The 18743-nt window shown below is 58.0% G+C and overlaps 2 protein-coding genes across 4 annotated transcripts in view; one reads left to right on the top strand and one right to left on the bottom strand.

Moving 5' to 3' along the window:
* The window catches only part of LMF1 (lipase maturation factor 1), a 91236-nt gene extending 90153 nt beyond the window's left edge, over nucleotides 1-1083 (bottom strand). For 2 of the 3 annotated variants that reach the window (XR_012500397.1, XM_074346630.1), the window contains exon 1: nucleotides 871-1081. Coding sequence is in view for 2 of the 3 variants with exons in the window: in XM_074346630.1 (XP_074202731.1) it covers nucleotides 871-1063 (193 nt within the window). In the remaining variant the exon portion in view is untranslated. Of the gene's footprint in view, nucleotides 1-870 lie in introns of all 3 variants that reach the window. The other variant, XM_074346632.1, reaches the window with a different exon arrangement.
* Nucleotides 1084-12700: 11617 nt separating this feature from the next.
* SOX8 (SRY-box transcription factor 8) lies at nucleotides 12701-17831 on the top strand. The gene is made up of 3 exons (XM_074346634.1): nucleotides 12701-13445; nucleotides 14626-14855; nucleotides 15561-17831. The coding sequence occupies exons 1-3, from the start codon at nucleotides 13024-13026 to the stop codon at nucleotides 16298-16300; spliced, it is 1392 nt and encodes a 463-aa protein (XP_074202735.1). The 5' UTR covers nucleotides 12701-13023; the 3' UTR covers nucleotides 16301-17831.
* Nucleotides 17832-18743: the final 912 nt, after the last annotated feature.

Below are 18743 nucleotides of genomic sequence, written 5' to 3'. Positions count from 1 at the left end.
TAGCACAACAGGAAGAGCTGAAAGCCGGTACCGGAGATCCCCCATTTTGGTGCAGAGGCCCTCCGAAAGTCTCGCGGCGACAACTGGCCTCCACCACCACGGTGACCCCACAGTGTTTGCTGAAGGTCGCTGTGCAAAGAGCTACATCCTCACCCCTCCTTTCGCGTGCGCGGGAAGGGGCTTAGACTTGAAGCTGGCACGTTTGGTCCCCGCGGCACGCAACCACGGCCCCCGCGCCAGGGACCAGAGCCCTCCGGAACCCACAAGAAGGGGAGCTGCCCACTCGCTCCAGGCCGTCTCAGCCGGGGGCTGCCCACCATCCCCACTGGCCCCCGCACTTCCAGGTTCCTTTGAGCAGCCCAGTTTGGCTTCAGGCACCGCTGCTCGGCTCAGGGAGTTTGAATACTCCGGGCGTGTGGGCCGGACCAGGGAATGCACTCCGCGCTGGGTGGGAGTCCAGCGGTGTTCTGGGAGGTGGGCCTCGGGGCAGGCCACGCAATTCTCTGCCTGGCTAGCACCAAACCCCGCAGGTGAGAACGAACCTGCTAACCAAGCTTCAAAGCTGCCATACGAGGGGAGGACGCCTGAGCCTCTCAGCCGGAGTCGCAGGGGCCGCAGCTCGTGGAACCTGCAGGCGGCAGAACGGAGTCGCGGCCGCACAGACTCCTGGTCAACGCGGGGTCGCCGTGGGGGCCCCACCGGCCCTGCGCTACCTTCATCTCCCCGCCTGGACCCGCCCGATCCGGCAGGGCGAGGAACGCGCAAAGCCGCGGCTCGGCGGCGAACCGGCTCCGGGGGCGGTAGGGGGGTGGGTCGGGGGCAGGGCGCGCGCAGAGGAGCCACACAGGGGGCCCAGCCCGGCGGACTTACAGTAAACGAAAGCGAGGGCCCTCAGGAGCACGATCCTGGTCAGCCAGAAGGTGCCCGCACGAAGGCGAGCCGGGCAGCCCGCGGGGTCGCGCCCCGGCCCTGGCGGAGACCCATGCACTGGGCCCGCTGCCTCGGCCTTCCGCTTCCTCAGCGACTCCTCGGGCGCCGCCATCACCGGGCGGTCAGGACGCATGCGCGAGGAGAGCCTCGCGCCGGAACGCCCCGCCCACGCCGAGAGGCCCCTCCCGCAGCCGGAGGTCACGCCCACTCCGCCGGTCACGCCCACGCCAGGGGGAGTGCGGACCAGGCCCGATCGCTCGCGCGCCCCCCGCAGGCCTCGAGGAGCGTTGCACCCGTGAGGTGGGTGCCTGGAGGACCGCGCAGCGCCCTACCGGAAGCTGGATTGACCCACTCACTCACTCACTCACTCACTCATTCGTTCATTTACTCACTCACTGACTCATTCATTCACTCATTCATTCACTCACTACATCAGCCAAGGTTGCAGAGGCCCTCGATGCACTCCCCTAACCATGTGCCTGTCTTCTTGGGAGGGGCAGAAGGTACTTCAGAAGCAGAAATGCAATGTAAAGGAGACTGTTGGAAAGCGAATGTCTGACCACAAGCCTGGTCAGCGTCCAGGGCAGCTGGGATTTGGTAGCCAAGGACCCCGGAGGGTACTGCACTCCCTCTGCGTGCCCTGGCTGTGTGTGGACTTGAGTTCCTGCAGAGGAAAGGCTAGAGCAGCAGCTTCATCCCGGAGCTCTAGGCTGTCACCCCTTGTATGGGATGTGTGGCCAGGTACCTCACAGGTATCCCCTCACCAACTCCCCATCTCTGCTGTCTGAGGAGGATGCCGGAGTGATGGTCACACAGCTAGTGAAGGACAGTGCAGGCAGCAGCTGGGCCCTAAAATTCAGATCCTCCAGCTTTTTTCCCTCTTCCCCATCATGACCTCACAATTTATCCTCACAGGACAAGAAAGTTCCCTTAGACAGTATTCCTACTGGCTCTCAAGTCTGGGCATCCAGCCACAGGGGAGAGTGATGCACTGAGGATTCAGAGGAGGGAAGAACTTACTGACTAATGACCCAAGCAGAACCCTAGTGAGGACACCAGCAACTCTACATTTTGAAGATACAGGAGAGGTGTCTCTAAGTGGGTGGAATCATAGGCATTCCTCAGAGAAAAGAGGAGGTGTATAAGAGAGTAGGCATTAGAGTTATTAGGTAAACTGTGGGACACTGGAAGCAGATCATTGAGGTAGGTGTGGGTTTTCTTATTAATTTTTTAGAACTCTTTAAATATTAAATATCCTATTCTTGTAGGTATATTGCAAATATCTGTCCTGCGTTTTTTGTTTGTTTTTACATCTTGTTCCTAGTGTTTGACATATAAATTATCAATATTTATGTGGTCAAATGCTCGGTCTTTCTTGCTTGTTTAATTACATCTTCACCACCTATAGTAGGAGCCCCATGAAGTCAGAGACTGGCTCCGGACATAGGATCTCCCAAATTAGGCTGGACCAGCAACTTCTAGAACCCCTCTTCAGCCTCCAGCTCCCACCCTTATTGTTGGTGTAATAGCGTTTATGTGCATCTTAGTGTGATTGTTTTTTTAAAGCTCCCCTTTCTTTCTATGAAAAATCCTTCCTTTTGACCTCATCTGTGAAGTGGGACTTGTGAAATATTTTCAGTGCAGGGTGCAAACACCTTCTGCATCCTGGTGAGCCCCCAGCAGGGAAGCGTGTGCCCTAGGGCTTAACACTTAGCCTTGGCAATGCCCTGCTTCCAGGTCCTTCCACATGAACCTACAACCTGCACCCCCACCCCCATGTTGTTCGGGCGCTGCTTTCGGGATGGGCCCAAACAGCCATTTGGGGAAAGTGGGGAGAATCCAGCACCCCCAGCCCATGCCTGCCCAAGCTTCCCTGGGTCCCCGCCCGGATGTGGGAGCTGTGCAGAGGATGGACTGGAGGCAAGGAAGGACAGCTCTGCTGTCAGGTGTGACCCTGGATGCTGCTTTTCAGGTGGGGACAGTTCTTACAAAGGGCCCTTTGTCCTCAGCTTCCCCTGGCCGGGGCTGCATTGTTCCCCCACCCCCGGAGAAGGGCACAATGGGACATTGTGTAGAGCAGAAAGGGGCCCCTTGTCCAGCTTCCAGCTCACTGGGCTCCGGGCTCTGGGCTCCCTCCCCGGGTTTGCCCAGGGTGGGCGAGGCCATCAGAGAGGTCTGCTGGGAGCTCATGTTCTCATGTTTCCTCTGGGGTCCTCCTTCCTGGGAGCTGACTGCAGAGGTCCAGTCCATCTGAGGGTCTAGAACCATCATAGGAGTGAACCCCATGGAGCAGGGCTTGGCAGAAGAAAGACTGGCCAGTGGCTCAGTTCTTGCCTGTTTCAGCCTGAATTTAATCAAACAAGCTTGGGTGTATTATTCAGCCATAAAAAGGAGTAAAGTATTGATACAGCATCAAGCTCAGTAAGAGAAGCCAGACACACAAAGCCGTATATTGTATGATTCCATTTATATGAAACGTCCAGGATAAGAAAATCCACAGAGACAGAAATTAGATCAGTGGTTCCCAGGAGCTGGGGATGGGGGGTTGAGGGGTGATTGCTAACAGGGACAGCCTTTCCTTGTGGGGAGATAAAAATATTGTAGAATTAGACAGAGGTGATGCTTGCCCAACATGGTGAGTGTACAAAATGCTACTGAATTGTACACTAAAAAGTACTTAATTTTATGCTATGTGAATTTCACCAAAATTAAAAAAATAATCTGCCCTAGTCCTTGTTTTGGAATCTCCTAAGAAAGCACTGCTTTTACCTATTGGAATAGATCACGTTATTTACACATAACTTACACCTTCATCTATAGCAGGGAGCATCCAGCAGTTTTAAGATAATATTTAGATATACGTACATCTTATGCTCCATGAAGGTGCTCCACTCAAAAACAAACCTTTTCTGCAAACCCTGAGCCTCAGGGCTGGAGGCCTGGTGCTGGGATTGCAGGGCAGGGGTGGGGAGACAGAGATGCTTTCCTCTCGCCCCACAGCTCAGCGCCTGCCAGCCACAGGCACGCTGGGGTCTCTACCAAGCAGCCCTTCACCAACACCAGGGACCTGGGGGAGCCTCCTGAGCCTCGATTTTCAAGCCAAAAACTACATGAGAATAAGTCAAGCAGATACAGAAGAGGCCAGAGGTGCCCAGAGTGGGCCTGACTGCCCTCGGCTCTGGTTGCAGGAGGACCCAGAGCTGAGCTCCAACTGGACAGAGCCAGAAAGGGTGGAGACAGGCGGGGAGGGAAAAAAGGGGGTTTCCCTGAGAGGAGCCACTAGTTCAACATGGGCTGGTGTCCTGGGAACCCCTAAGTGGGCTCGCCTGCAGCTCCCCCAGTGCAGCCCTCCCACTCCCAGTGTGGCCCCAGAGCCAAGGCGCACAAGCTCTGGCTGGCGGCACTCCCAGCAGCTGCGGGATGGCTTCACTGACGAAGGAGCCCCATGTCGGCACCTCGTCCAGCTGTCCCTAGACACCCGGGCCTGGCAGCCCCCACTGCATCAGGATGATTGTCCCCAACGTGCCTCTGCAGCTGTCTCTGGCACCCACCAGAACCCAGCGTGGGCCTAAGTCTAATCATGCACCCTTCATTTACCTTCATTTTTCATGTCTTGACATCTGTTGATTGTGGGGGGTGGGCAGGACCTGCTCGTGTTAACATCTGTCACTCTCTTTTGGAGAGGTGGTCAGTTTGGGCTGGCCCTACCCTTATGGTCCAGTGGCCAAAACCCCCTGGTGAGGCTGGCAGGTGTGGGCAGGGGTGGGCGAGCAGGTGCAGACCATTTGCTGGTTGTTCTGGAACCGTGACTCACGGACGGCTGTTCTGCTTGGCTCGCCCATCTCCTCTCCTAGCACCTCAGCTCCACGCCATGACCACTCCCAAGCCTGTACCCCAGAAGGAGATGTTGCCCCATGTGGCCCTCATGACTACAAGGTAGAGAAGAAAGCAAAAAAAAAAAAAAAAAAAAAAAAAATCCCCATGCAATTATATTCTCTGGTTGTAAATCCCAGTGCGGGTAAAGAACAGACAGTTCAGTTATTTTCATAGAATCATATTATGAACTGGAATAAGTCTTGGAAACTGCCTAGGCCAGGAGTCACAAACAGGCCTGCAGGTGAATTTGGCCCACAGAGCTGTATCAATTACCAATTGCCACAGTGATGCCACATAACAAACAAACCCGCAAACCACAGGTCGTTGTGTTGGTGGGCAGTGCTTTCCATCCAGCTGGGCTCAGAAATGCCTCCGTGGTGAGCTGAGGTCTGGGTGGCAGCAGGGCCGTGGGTTGCCGTTAGGATGACTGTGGCCTCTATCCAGCCCCCCGCAGGCCCCACCATTCCTCACAGCCTCTCCCACAGCAGCTTCCACACCCTCTCCCTGCCTGGCTCCTGAAGGTAGCCGCATCCAAGACCCTGGATTTGGCCCAAACCTGCAGGTGCTGAGGGCTAGGTTGGGGAAGCTAGTGCCCAATGCCATCCATCACTAGGTCTTACCTTCCTGTGACCTTTGCCCAGTGATTAAAGCAGACGATTCATTAAAGAGTGGGCAGCATTGCTGTTACAGGCTCTCCTGAAGTGGGAGATGTGCTCTGAAAGTTTCCAGCTTGGAGTGGTGGTGAGCTCCCAGACAAAATACATGACACATCAGGCATTGGCTACTACACACCCAGCATCCTGCATAGGTCAACTCATGAGGGTCTGGTGGGGCCCCTCCAAAACAGATAGGCACTCTGGACTCTGCTGCCCAGAGTCACCCCATAATTTGCCCAAAGCTACAGGCCACAGAGGACAGCATCTGGACCTGTGACCTCGAAATGCCTTCCTTTCCAGAACTCCTTCTTTGAGGAGCCCCACAACCCCCTCCTACACTTTCCACACCCCAAGGGCAGGAGGCAGGGGCAAGGACCGGCACACAGCCCCAGTTCACAAAGCAGCCAGGGCACCTTGTTTTACTTTATTGGAATGCTTTGCTGGCACAAGCTTCTGGAGGGCAGGGTCCCCAGGAACTTCACCTGCTGTCCCAGCACCAATGCAGGCTTGGCCTCAAACCCCAGAAGTTTTTGCGGAATGAGCCAGAGGATACAGAACGCTCTAGGATCTCGTCTCATGGACCTGCACAGAGGCTGTGGGGAGGTTCTTCATCATATAATAGTGATAGGTAATGTTGGAAGCTGCCAGAAATTGCTTCTAACCCCTCGGGTTGAATCATTGCTTTTTTTTTTAATGGCAGTAATGGAGAGTGAACCCAGGACCCTGTGTATGCTAAGAACTTGCTCTACCACTGAGTGTACTCTCCTGCTGAATCATGACTTCTAACTGATGCCCAGGGGTCATGTAATCAGGAGCTTCCAGAGCTGGCTCATCAAGGCCACTTCTGCACCCACCTCTGCACAGCCCACTCAGCGCCTCTGTCCCAGGGAATGGTGGAGGGAGCAATGGACTCTTAGCCATTGCTCCCAATCCACTACCCCCAAGGTCCCAGCTACCTCCTTTGATACTGGCCAGGGCATGCAGCCTGGACAATGGGTGCTCCTGCTCGTGCCGGGCTAGGGAGCCAATTTCTTCTCAAACCGGCACCAGGTGAAGGGGTGGGAAATGCCAGTTTGAATGGCAAAGTTGGCCCACATCTCGATGTCCTCAGGTTCTGGGGCCCAGGAGCAAGTGACTGATGGTCCCGTTTTACACATACCAGGTCCCACAAGGAAGAGGGCCTTAGGGTTTGTAGCCAAGGAGGCTGGGTCTCCAGCCCTTCCAGCTTCCCACGCCAGGCCCAGAGGAACCAAGGAGGAAAAGAATTTCCTGCGGCATCTCTGCCCCAGCCTAGTGCCTCTGGAGGCAAAGCTTCACCCCAGCTATGTCTGAACCCACCATGCCAGCTCTCACCTCACTGCAGAACCACCCAGCTCCATTCCACGACCCTAACGTGCCTGCCTGAGAGCATCTTAATTAAATTGTCCTTCACCATGTTCAGAAAGTCAGTAACTAGGAGATGGTGGAAATCTTTTGACAGAGTGTGTTTTAATTTGCCTTCAACACCACTGGGTCTCTGGAACCTCCCATCGTGGCAGAGGTGGCCAGGGCCTAGCCGGCTGGAGCTCCTTACTTGGAAAGGGGATTTTCTCTGTGACACGTCTATTTCCAGCCATGTTGTTCCCTCCCAGTCACCCTCAACACAGGGCTCGAGCCAAGGGGTTCAACTTGGACAAGAGGCCTCATAAAACCTGAGAGTCGAGCTTGGAAGGAGGAGCACAGGTCTCAGCAGCCTGTTAAGGCTCAGAAAGCTACTTTTCTGTCGTGAGAGTCAGTTTCAACGTCCTGTGTCCCCTCCTGTAGGTGGGCCAAGAAAGCCTTTCCAGGCCCCTTTTCTTCTCAGAGAAGCTTGAGGCTGGGGTATAGGAGGCGAGTAGGGCCCGGGGGTTCAGGAGACTGAGTGTTCAAAATGAGAGTGGAGTCCAGGGCCTAGGGGAGTGTGGGCCCAGAATGGAGCTGAGGTTCAGGGACCCAGGATTCTGGTATCCCCTGGAGCCCTTCTGCATGGACAAGGAATGGAATTTATTGGCCTGTGGGGTCGAGATGTCCAGAGGGAGAGATAGCCTGATGCCGCAGGCATAGCCTGAGTCTGCAGCCCTGGCCTTGGGCCGCTCAAACTTTAGCACTCAAGTTTCCTTTGTGGAAGATGCTGCATGTGCCTGGCCCTGACCTTTTGGTGCTTCCTCTACCCCTGGGACTCTGCCTGGAGATGGTCAGTTTTTGGCTGCAGAGTCACCCTCTGCCCACAATGGCCGCTGGTGGAGTCAGCTCCAAGCCCACTGGCTGGAGAGAGACGGACGGGCACAGCCGGAGGCTCAGGGACTGCTACCAGAGGGGGTGAGTGGAGGCCAGAGCAGAGACCACAGCTGTTCCAACACATCTGTGCAGGCATATCTCCCTGGGCAGACAATGTGCACTTGGGTTAAGCATTGCCCTCTCCCTGAATCCTTTCAAAGGAGAATGTCCACAGCCAGGGATCCGACCAGCTGTCAGTGACTGACCTCAGGCAGGGTGGGTTTATTTATCAGGAGGCCTCAGAACTGGTGAGAAGGTGCAAAGGGATAGCCTGGGGCAGGTTCACCCTTACCTGAAGGCAGGAGGCAGCCTGTGGATGGGCCCACAGAAAGCAGTGACAGGGCTCTGGAACAAGCTGCACGGGGCCAGCACCTGCCACAGACTGGCAGAGAGGGAAGGAATCTGGGAGTGATTGTCCAGTATCCTCTGCATGGAAGGATAAGAAACAGACACACGGCCAGCTTCTGAAGGGACATCAGCCCAACCAAGGGGACGGCTTCGGCTCAAACTAGAACTTCCACGCCAGCTGGCAACTATGTTGGGGAGGGGAGTTTCAGCAAAAGGCCTGGCCCAGAGCCCCAGGAATATGTTACCGGGGATGCTGGACCCCTGGAGACCCCAGGAGACCCCTCTTCTCTTTCTGGAGACCTGACGGGCCCGAATGAGGCTGTCTTTATGGAGCTGCTGCTCAGAGCTGCTCCCTCATCTCTGGCTTGGATGTTGGGTTTCTGAAAGACCGGCCGGTAATTAAAAGTACCAATTAATCTCCGAGGTCAAGCAGGGGTTCCCAGGATGTGATGCCAACTGCCTCAGGCCAGCTTGCCAAGAGGCCCAGGCCAGGGCTGTGGACACACAGGGGACACACCGGCCCTGGGGCTTCTGGGCTCACGTGACCTGCCCTCAATGCCTTTCTCTTAGAGACTGTAGTAACTACAGACATGGCCTCCCTGACTGTCCAGAAGGAGGACCAGGCAGGGGCCAGGCAGAGGACGGACAGGGCAAGGAGTGAAGGCAGGGTGCCCTCCTCTGTCGTGGCATCTAGCCCTCAGCAGCCCCTTCACACACTGACTTCTTGAGCTGGCCTAGCAGCCAACGGGTGGGAGGGCTGGGGGGTTTTGCACCTGGAAAAGGTTTCCATGGAGCTCTCCAGCCCTAGACTGGTCAGATCTCATAGTTACGGGGGGTGGGGGTGCCTGCCACCCCACATCTCCTCTGAAGATACCCTTGGAGCCTCTGCCAGGGGTGTGGGTTGAGAAACATTGTTCACATCAGCTTTCTCAAGCCCCAGGCTGATGGTCCAGGAGCAGGGACCTGGTCCAAACTTGGCCAATTAGATCATCTCCCTGACACTGCAGAGCCCACTGGATGAAGACAGGCGCAGTGGACTGGGGAAGGAGATGACAGGAAGGAAGAGCTAAGAGAAGAGGGGAGCCAGGAGGTGGACTGAGATGTGGTCTAAAGAGCCATCTCTCAAGTTTAAAGTCACTGTGGCCTTGCTCTGTTCTCAGATACCCTGTGCTCTTTGCTGCCATGGGGCCTTTGCACATGCTCCCTCCCCTTTCCGAATGCTTTCTTCTCTGTTCAACTGGTTGGAAGCTTCAGGCCTCAGCTTGCCACATCCTCAAAGCTGCCTTCCTGGGCCACCATACCCTCGGCCTGTGGTAAATGTCTCAGCCTCTTGGTGTGCTCACTGTTGGCCCCCTCCTCAAACTCCAGCATCTCCTGGGCACTGTGTCGTGTGGTTCTGTGCCGTGTTGCCCAAAAAAGCCCCAGCACACAGCAGGAACTTCAATATGGGTGAACACTCAAACCAACCATGGCCACCTCCTCCTCTGAAGGCTACGTCCTAGTGTACACTCAGGGGCTCCCTAGTGACTGAGGATATGAACCGAGGTCAGCACTAATGGATGGGGCCAGATAGTACACTGGCGAATTTTACAGACCTTCAAGACTGCCAGGGGGCTTTGAGGCACTTCTGGGCACCACCTCCCATGTCAGCAGCCAGCCTGAGTCAAGCCCTGCAGGAATCTGCCTTCCCCAATTCTGTGGGTGTGGTAGCCTGCACACATATGATGAGGCTGCCCACCAGCACCCCAATCAGTCCCTGGGGCCATCACTGCAGCCTGGTGGAGTCAAGAGTGGGGCCTAGGACCACAGATGCCACACACTGTGACCCAGGTCTGGCACTGGACTCCCCGAGCTTGGCCTCTATTCCTCTAAGAGTCCTAGCAGTCATCTGTCTGTGTCCTAGGGACTAGGGACACAGCTGTGTAGTGGCCCTGTACGGGTTGGTGGGAAGCAGGGAGAAGCTGCCCTACCTGGGGTACCCAACACAGCCTGTGCTCCGTTTTCCTCAGCAAAGCAGAGCTCTTCGTGGAAACACAGACCCAGTGCCTGATGGCATGCCAGCACAGGGAGTGGTGGGATCTGCTCCCCAGGGCAGGGTTGGGGGCAGGACAGTTTGGACCAGGTATGTCATCCCCGCCTCTGTCGACTGAAATAAAGGCACAACCTAAAAGTTGAGAGTTACGTTTATTTGGTGGACATTTCTGAGGACTTGAACCCCTTCAAGCCCAGGGTGACAGCCTCTCAGATTGCTGAGGGACTGGTCTGCAGAGGCAGGGGAGGAGCCAGGATATATAGGAGCTTTACAACCAAGACCAGGTAGTCAGAACATTAAAAGATTACTGTTAACTAAAGAAAACCAGACATCTCAAGTTAAAGAATTGAGTACTTTTCTATGTGTGGGAAGGCACAAACATCTAGGCTCGTTGAAATCATTCCTTTGATATGCACCGTAGCTATCTAGGGCCAGTGTCTTGTTCTTTGACGTCCTTCAGGGGGCACCACTGGGGGTGGCAGTAGAAGCCAAGCTGCTTGCTTGTCTATATCCTGAGTTGGCAGTAATGGCTGATGACTTGATGGCCACAGCATTCTTTGTTTACTGATACGGCTTGCAGTATTTTTGTTCATACCTACTTCCACCACTTCCACCCTGCTTTTACTTGTATGGGTTCCCAGAGGCCAATAAGTTTGGTGGTGGTTGCCCCTGGGGCAGCCCCTACTTGGGCCTCCCTCAGCATCCTCAGACTGCAGTGCAGGACCCCAAGAGGAGGGCAGGACCTCCAAAGGAAAGCCACTTAAGACCAGCAGGAAGGGTGTTCCTGGCACGTGATGGAGCAAAGGCAGGCAGGCAGGCAGCAGGAGGAGAGGCAAGAGAACAGGCCACTCTTTAGAGGCTAGCTCTTCCTCTGCCGTGGAGGGGGTTGGGGGGACTCCCAGCGCATTATTTACCTTAAAGAGTAAGGCTCCTCGTGGTGGTGTTTTCCTGGAAGGTTGGAGGTCAGGTTCAGACTTGGGGCAAATGGACTAGCCCAGTGGCAAAGAGAGCCCTTCCATCATCCAAAGTTGGTAGGGACCTGGGCAGCCTGGGAGCTGGCCCCTCCCTCTTAGGCCTGGGTACCAGCAGTTTCAGATGCAGGTCTGCAGCATCCTGGGCAGCCCCAAGAGCCAGTTCAGCATCCAGCTGAAACTGGCTCCAAGACCTAGTCTGCAGAGTACTCATTTCTAAGGAGTTCACTGACCAGGCTCTGGGGTACTGGGATGGAACTAGCAAGGGGATACTGTCTCCCGTGAAGGTGGAGAGGGGTGAGGGGGCAGGAGACCCTTCCTGCGAGGTCAGAGCCTTGGTAGCAACCCTTGGATTGGTAAAGGTGAGAGGGGGAGGCCCTTCAGCACCACCGGCCCCTTTTACTAAGGCTGTGGGAGGCCACTCGCCCGGGTATCCATAGCTCTGCGGGAGGCGCGCAGTTGGGGAGCTCAGTGCCCTGGCCTAGGCTCCCCCGGGTCACGTGGGACACAAGCTCGGAGTTGCGCGTGTTCGAGTTGGCCGCCGAAAGAAGGAAGTCTATCGAAGCTCTGGGCCGCCGGTCCTTCGCCTCCCGGCGGGTTTGGCGAAAGAATTCAAGCTGCCCTCGGGGACCGCCGGGCCCACGGCCAACTCGCGGGGGCGGCCTCGGGCGGGGACTCGGAGCCTCGTCCCGGCGCTTGCCTCCAGGGAAATGTCCCCTCTCCGACCCCACCGCCCCCACCAGGGCGGCACACCCCGCCCCCTTCCCTCCTCCGCGGGCGCACCCACCTCCTCCACTCCAGGCGCCCGAAGTGGCCTCCGCCTCCGCCAGACCACCCAGGACCGCCCCGCCGGGCGGCCTCTGTGCCCCCACCCCCCGGGTCACGCCCGGAAAGCCTCGGGCCCCCGCGTCCGGCCACGCCATCCGCTGGGCCGCCCCGGGGACTCCACAGCTAGGGTCAGCCTAGGCCCCGCCCAGCGCTCCCGCCCCCTCTGGCTGCCCTGGCTCATGGAGCCGCGACTCCGCTGCTCTTTCCACGCTCGTGCGGAGACCGGATCGGGGTCCTGGGATCGCCCAGCTCTGAGCCGTGGCCCCTGGGTGCGCGTTACCTGGACGTGCGCGGCCTGCTGACTGGCGCGCTGGAGGCTCCTGCACGTCGCGCCTGCCCTGTGGGCGGCGAGCCGGGCTTATGAAACTACGCGCCGAGCCGGCCCACTCTGGGCCGCAGGCTGGCAGTAGTTGACCCCGGCGCCTCTGGGCTGCGGGCAAGACGTCGGGGCTCAAGGCAGCCTGGTGGGGAGGCTCTTGAGGACCCGCCTCCCTACGCAGCGGGCTGCCAGAGGCCGAGTGATGGGACCGGGGGCGGGACGCACAGGAGAGAGCGCGCAGCGGAGAACCCCGGCAGGCACAAGGCACTCCGGAGCTCCCACCGCTCTCCGTCCCTGCCCCCTTTTTCCTTCCCGCCCCTCCTGGAAGAGGGGCCCTCGGCTTGATGCACAGCCGGGACTCGGGTCCTCTGCTGCTGGGCGCGCCGGCCCCACGTGGTGCGGCGCCGGGCGGGGCGGGCGGGGGCGCAGCGGAATCGCGGCGCTTTCTTTAAGGTGGGGGGAAGGGCGGGGGCGACCAAGCTCCGCCCCCGGGGGCAGTGAGGTGCGCGCCGGCGAATTGGGAGCCGGGAGGGGGGCGGAGCCTTGCGGCCGCCGCTTAAAGAAACTTGTTGCGGGTCGCCCCGCGGGGACTGAGCTCCAGCAGCGGCGGCGACGGCGGCAGCGGCGGGAAGAGGGCCGGGGTCGAGCGGCGGCAGGACGCAGGTCGGGCCACCGCGCGGCGTAGTCTTGTCCCAGAGCGGCTGCAGCGCAGCCGGGCATCGGACCCAGTACACGTCCCTGGTGCGCGCTTCCCAGCGCGCGGCCCCGATGCTGGACATGAGCGAGGCCCGCGCCCAGCCGCCCTGCAGCCCGTCTGGCACTGCCAGCTCCATGTCGCACGTGGAGGACTCGGACTCCGACGCGCCGCCGTCGCCCACCGGCTCCGAGGGTCTGGGCCGCGCGGCGGGCGCTGGGGGCGGCAGCCGGGGCGACGCGGCGGAGGCGGCGGATGAGCGCTTCCCCGCCTGCATCCGCGACGCCGTGTCGCAGGTGCTCAAGGGCTACGACTGGAGCCTAGTGCCCATGCCAGTGCGCGGCGGCGGCGGTGGCACTCTCAAGGCCAAGCCGCACGTGAAGCGGCCCATGAACGCCTTCATGGTGTGGGCGCAGGCGGCTCGCCGCAAGCTGGCGGATCAGTACCCGCACCTGCACAATGCCGAACTCAGCAAGACGCTGGGCAAGCTGTGGCGGTGAGTGCACTCCCGAGGCCAGGGGCGGGGAGTGGGTCCTGGGGTGCGCGGTGCTGGGACGTGGCGCAGCGCCCGGCCTCGGCCCTGCTCCCAGTGGCTGTTCCTAGGGCGAGTCCTAGTGGAAAAACCCGATCTGGCCAGGCGGGACGATCGCGGGGTACTGGGCGGTCTGGGCAGGCAGAGGGGAGTGGGAACGGTGTGCAGCCCCCAGCATATCCCCCAAGTCCAGGAACAGCCTACTCTAGACCAAGCTTGGCAGGCAGAATTGGAGACCCCAGCTGTGAGTGGTCCCAGAGCCCGGAGGCCTGTCTTCCCACAGAGAGGTGGCTTCTGTTTGGAAGCAGGACACAGCTCTCCCTCTACTCTGCCACCCCTGCACCCTCAGCAGGGAAGGAAGGGGATGGCGGAGTGTCCAGCACTTGTGGACACTTTGGCATGATGAGACTGGCCATTTTGCAGGATCTAGGGCAGCAGTAGTGATAGGGTTGCTGCTCTGGACAGCTGGTCCCTACCAAACACTTGGATTTAAAAGGCACAGCTCTTGAGTTCAGGGTCCTGGTCCCTGTTCCCTGCTCCTCACCTCATGAGTGCGCTCTCAGAGCTTCTGTGAATGACTTCAATGCTCCTGTCTTTGTCCAGAGTGGGTGTTGCGGATCGTGGCAGCCCCATGCCTCTGTACCCCTATACCCTGTCTCACAGGCAGTTAGAGGTGAGCTTCTGGAAGGCTATGAGGGGCCAGTGTGTGTTTTGAGCCTCAGTGAGGACTGCTGGGTTTTGCCAGTGTTTCTGGAGGTCTGGGAAGCCCAGCTGCCCACAGAGTCCCAGCTTGGTTCCTGGGAGCCTCACTTTGTCCACAGGGTATTCTCAGCTAAGTCCTGGCCTCTTTCCCTGCCTGCCTTAGAAAGTCCCAAAGGGAGAGGACAAACACAGGCTCACAAAGGAGGGAAGTAAGAGGAGGAAGAAAAAAGTGGGAAGGTTAGGGTCTTGTTCTGGTTTGTTCCTCTGACCTCACTGAATGGCCCCTGTGGCTTGAGTCCTCCAGTCCTTCGAGATGGGGAACGCCTGTCTGATGACCGTCGAGGCTCCCTGGTCCTCCCCAACACCTCACCTAGTGCACAGGCCAGCCCCCTGGAGCATCTCAGGCCCCCTTGCCACCCTGCTTTTGCCCTTCCCCCTGCAGCTTGCTGAGTGAGAGTGAGAAGCGCCCATTTGTGGAGGAGGCAGAGCGGCTGCGGGTCCAGCACAAGAAGGACCACCCAGATTACAAGTACCAGCCGCGCCGGAGGAAGAGCGTGAAGACTGGCCAGAGCGACTCAGACTCGGGCGCTGAGCTGGGCCACCACCCTGGTGGTGCTGTGTATAAGACTGATGCCGGCCTTGGTGACACACACCACCACGGTGACCACACAGGTGAGCTCCTGTGGGTGGGGAGCAAGGGCTCACTCCCAGGGAAGATCCCCTCGAGAGAGCCAAACCTTCCCCATGTGCCCCGAAAAAGCCCCCATAACCCTGAGAGGCAGTCGTTTCTGACGCCCACAGGGGTCTCTTTAGCCTCCTCTGAGAATGAGGGTCTGATAGCTTTCCTTGGTCCATAGTCCTGTGACCTGGGTGTTTTTGTCCTTCTTCTTGAAGATGTTTCTGCTCTCCTCGCCTTTTTGCTGGTTCTGACCTAGGACTCACTCATGCCACCAGCAAGGTGGTCAGCAGCGCAGTTTCAGGGTCAGACTGACCAGGGTGGAGTCCTGGCCAGCCGAGTAGTCTCAGTCAAGCTGGCTAAAGCCATGGACCTGGGGAGACAGGTTTTGTGTGGATAGCATTGCTGCTGGAGACGCAGGGCTTGGCGCTTCCTCTCCTTTCCCCTACCTTGGTCTTCATGATCGGGCCTCCTGGGCCCCAGGTCCTCCCCTAGAACAGCGCTTAACGGAATTTCCTTGGACGAGGAGTGAGGTCTGGGTCTGGCTTTGCTGGAATTTCTGGGAGACATGCGGGAACAAAAAGCCGTTGATTCCTACCTGCGGCAGTTAGCGGGGCTGGTTTTCCTCCTGTGTGCATGTTGCCAGCCCCGCCGCCCCCCACAGAAGGGGCATTCATCCCTGAAATGTGCTCTGTCCCCAGGGCAGACCCACGGGCCGCCCACTCCGCCCACAACCCCCAAGACGGACCTGCACCACGGGGGCAAGCAGGAGCTGAAGCTGGAAGGGCGCCGCCTGGCGGACAGCGGACGCCAGAACATCGACTTCAGCAACGTGGACATCTCTGAGCTGAGCAGTGAGGTCATCGGAAACATGGACACCTTTGACGTCCATGAGTTTGACCAGTACCTGCCCCTCAATGGCCACTCGGCCCTGCCCTCAGAGCCAGGCCAGCCTGCGGCCACTGGTTCCTATGGAGGTACCTCCTATTCGCACTCCGGGGCGGCTGGCGTCGGGTCGTCCCCCGTTTGGGCCCACAAGGGAGCCCCGTCGGCCTCGGCGTCACCCACTGAGGCGGGCCCCCCGAGACCGCACATCAAGACGGAGCAGCTGAGCCCCAGCCACTACGGCGACCAGTCGCATGGCTCTCCAGGGCGCACTGACTACGGCTCCTACAGTGCCCAGGCCAGCGTCACCACGGCCACGCCTGCTGCGGCTGCCAGCTCCTTTACCAGTTCGCAGTGCGACTACACTGACCTGCAGGCCCCCAACTACTACAGCCCATACCCCAGCTACCCGTCTAGCCTCTACCAGTACCCCTACTTCCACTCGCCCCGCCGGCCCTATGCCTCGCCCCTGCTGGGTGGCCTCTCCGTGCCACCTGCCCACAGCCCCCCCAGTAACTGGGACCAGCCCGTGTACACCACCCTGACCAGACCCTGAGGGCACACAGCCGCGCGGAGGGATCAGCTTCTGGGGAGGACAACCTTTATCTCAGCAAAGACAGAGCCTCCCTCTGAGGGCTTCCAGAAGGTGTGCGAGGCGAGGGGAGGAGAGGTGGCGCCTACGTGTGCCACGGCTCCATCAAGTGCCTGCTGGAGTCTGCGGGAAGCCATGCTTTGTAAACGACTCCCTTCCGCTTCCAGATTTCCAAACTCTTATCCACGGACAAAGCCCTCTTTCCCTTCTCTCTCTTTGTGGCAACTGCACCTCTGAAGGACAGCCGTTGGGTCCCTCTCTGAGCAGACCCAGCTTCTGGGTTTTGCATCCCAGTGGATGCAAAGCGGCAGCCACAGCACAAAGGACAAAAAGAGGGAAGAGGCGTGAGGTCTCCAGGTCGCCCGAGTTCTGAGGTCCCAGCCAGCCTTGGCACTGAGAACTCCCCAGGACTAACAACCTGCATTCCCGTGGCGAATCGGCAGCCACAGCCCAGCGGGGATACAGGGATGCGTCCGCAGGAGCACCTCTTGGGACCAGCCTGTTAGACCTGAGGTGTTCCTTATAGTTAGGGTTCTTCCGAGCAAGGTTTGGCTGTGATTAACATTTCTTTTTATTTTATTTTTTTAATTTTTATTTTTGAAGCTTAAATGTGTTTGATTTGTTTGGGAAGCCATTAAAATGTATTTATGTTCTGTATTATTTTATCTTTAATTAATGAAGTAATCTGTGCAGAGAGTAGAATTTAAGACAAAATGGAAGCCAGAGGGCCTAGGGTGAGGGGGCTGGGGCCGGTGTGGGGCCGGTGAGGGTGGAGGCCCTGACTCTGGGTGTTTTAGAGGCTGGCTGCTGGAAGATGTCAGGGAGAGCCCTAGCTCTAGGCCCCCAGGTGGTGGCCAGGACCCCAAGGCAGAAGAAGGGATTTGTCTTATGGTGTCTCTGATCAGGCTGGGGTGCCCTGGCACCCAGCATTAAGTCAAGGCTTAGAAGGCAGGGCACCATTGAATTTCATCCCTGCCCACAACCAACTGTGCCAAGTGGTGGAGGCGGGAATTTCCTGGGACGTGGTGGCTTCAGAAACGCATTAATCTCGGCTCTTAGGAACCAGGCGCCACCTACAAGCTGTGAAACTAAAACCTTCTCCACTAAGCGTTTTTAGAGTCTTAGTTTTAGAAGAATAATACCTGATTTACCTGTCCTGCTTCCGCTGTTTGCTGAGCAACGATAACTGCCTACTTCCTGGAAACTTGTGCCTTTAAAACTTTGTAAATTTAAGTACATCTCAGAAGTTGCTTCTTTTTACTTTTTCTACTTTTTCCTACCTTTTTCTAGAAAAAAAATTTTTTTTTTGGTGTATCTCTTCCTGGGGGTGGGGGCAGGGAACTGCAGCAAACTCATTTTTATGCAATCTATTTTTCAGTGTTGAGTTTGGACTTTCGCTGTCACTTACCTGCTGTGTTTCGCTACTTTCTGACCAAGCAACGCTAACTTTTGTACAGATCAATTTGATAAAATTAAAAAATACATTTTATCTACATGGGCTGCGTGGCATGTGTTGCTTTCTGTAAGCCTGGGGAATGCGGGTCTCTGAGACTGTGGGGTTTTGTTTTGAAGGGGCTTGGCCAAAGCAGGAGTGAGCTCTTCGAGGGTTAACCCCAGGCTCCCCGGGGAGGGTATGGGGTGGGGGGATGAGGCCAGACCACCCTCCCTCTCCTGTGCTGTATCTGAATTTGAACAGGACAGATCTCAGAAGCCAGCGCTGCGTCTTCCTTCCCCTGGGCCTCCTCAGTAGGCAAAACGGGTCCAGATGGGCCAGATTCGGGGCCGCGGTTTCCTCCCAGGCGAATCCCAGAGCTGGTTTCTGGGTGGCTGACGGCATTTTTCGGGCGCTGGCTCAGGGCCAGGCTGGGAGCTGGATAAAAGCCGCCCTGCAGGCACCGGGCAGGGCTGTCTGGTTGGTGGAAAGGGTTTCTAGGGAGAAACGGTTGTGGGAGCAACAGCAAGTAGGGGCAGCCTTGCTCCCCGGCTGGGCCTCCCCAGCACACGTGGCCGGTTCGGGGGCTTCACGGGCCTGGAGGGTGGTGCCCACCTCTGAGCTGTGCAGATGCATCTGGGGGTGAGAGGAAGATTATGCTTCTCATGAGAACCCAGATATGCCAGGCAGCTGCCTCTGCAATCTTAATGGGGTGGCCCCGGTAGGGGGGCATGCACCCCGTCCCCTTGCCTGCCCAGCCGCCTGCGTGGCTGCAGTCCAGGGCGCGTCCCTCGTCCCGCGCTGGGGAGCCATGACCAGGGCCTGCCAAGAGCAGTGTTTGGAAAGAGCTGCCCGGATTTATGAGGGTTCGTGAGGCCAGTGTGTGCCAAGCATCCCGGGTGAGGCGGGCCTGGGAGGGGGCTGCAGAAAGCCGGACTCATGGATGCCCGCAGCCTTTGCAGCCCGCCGCCTGCG

Source organism: Camelus bactrianus, chromosome 18 (assembly GCF_048773025.1).
Source record: "Camelus bactrianus isolate YW-2024 breed Bactrian camel chromosome 18, ASM4877302v1, whole genome shotgun sequence".
In the NCBI taxonomy this organism is placed as follows: Eukaryota; Metazoa; Chordata; class Mammalia; order Artiodactyla; family Camelidae; genus Camelus; species Camelus bactrianus.
Note: the sequence above shows the minus strand (reverse complement) of the source record. Positions and strands in the feature narration are given on the sequence as shown.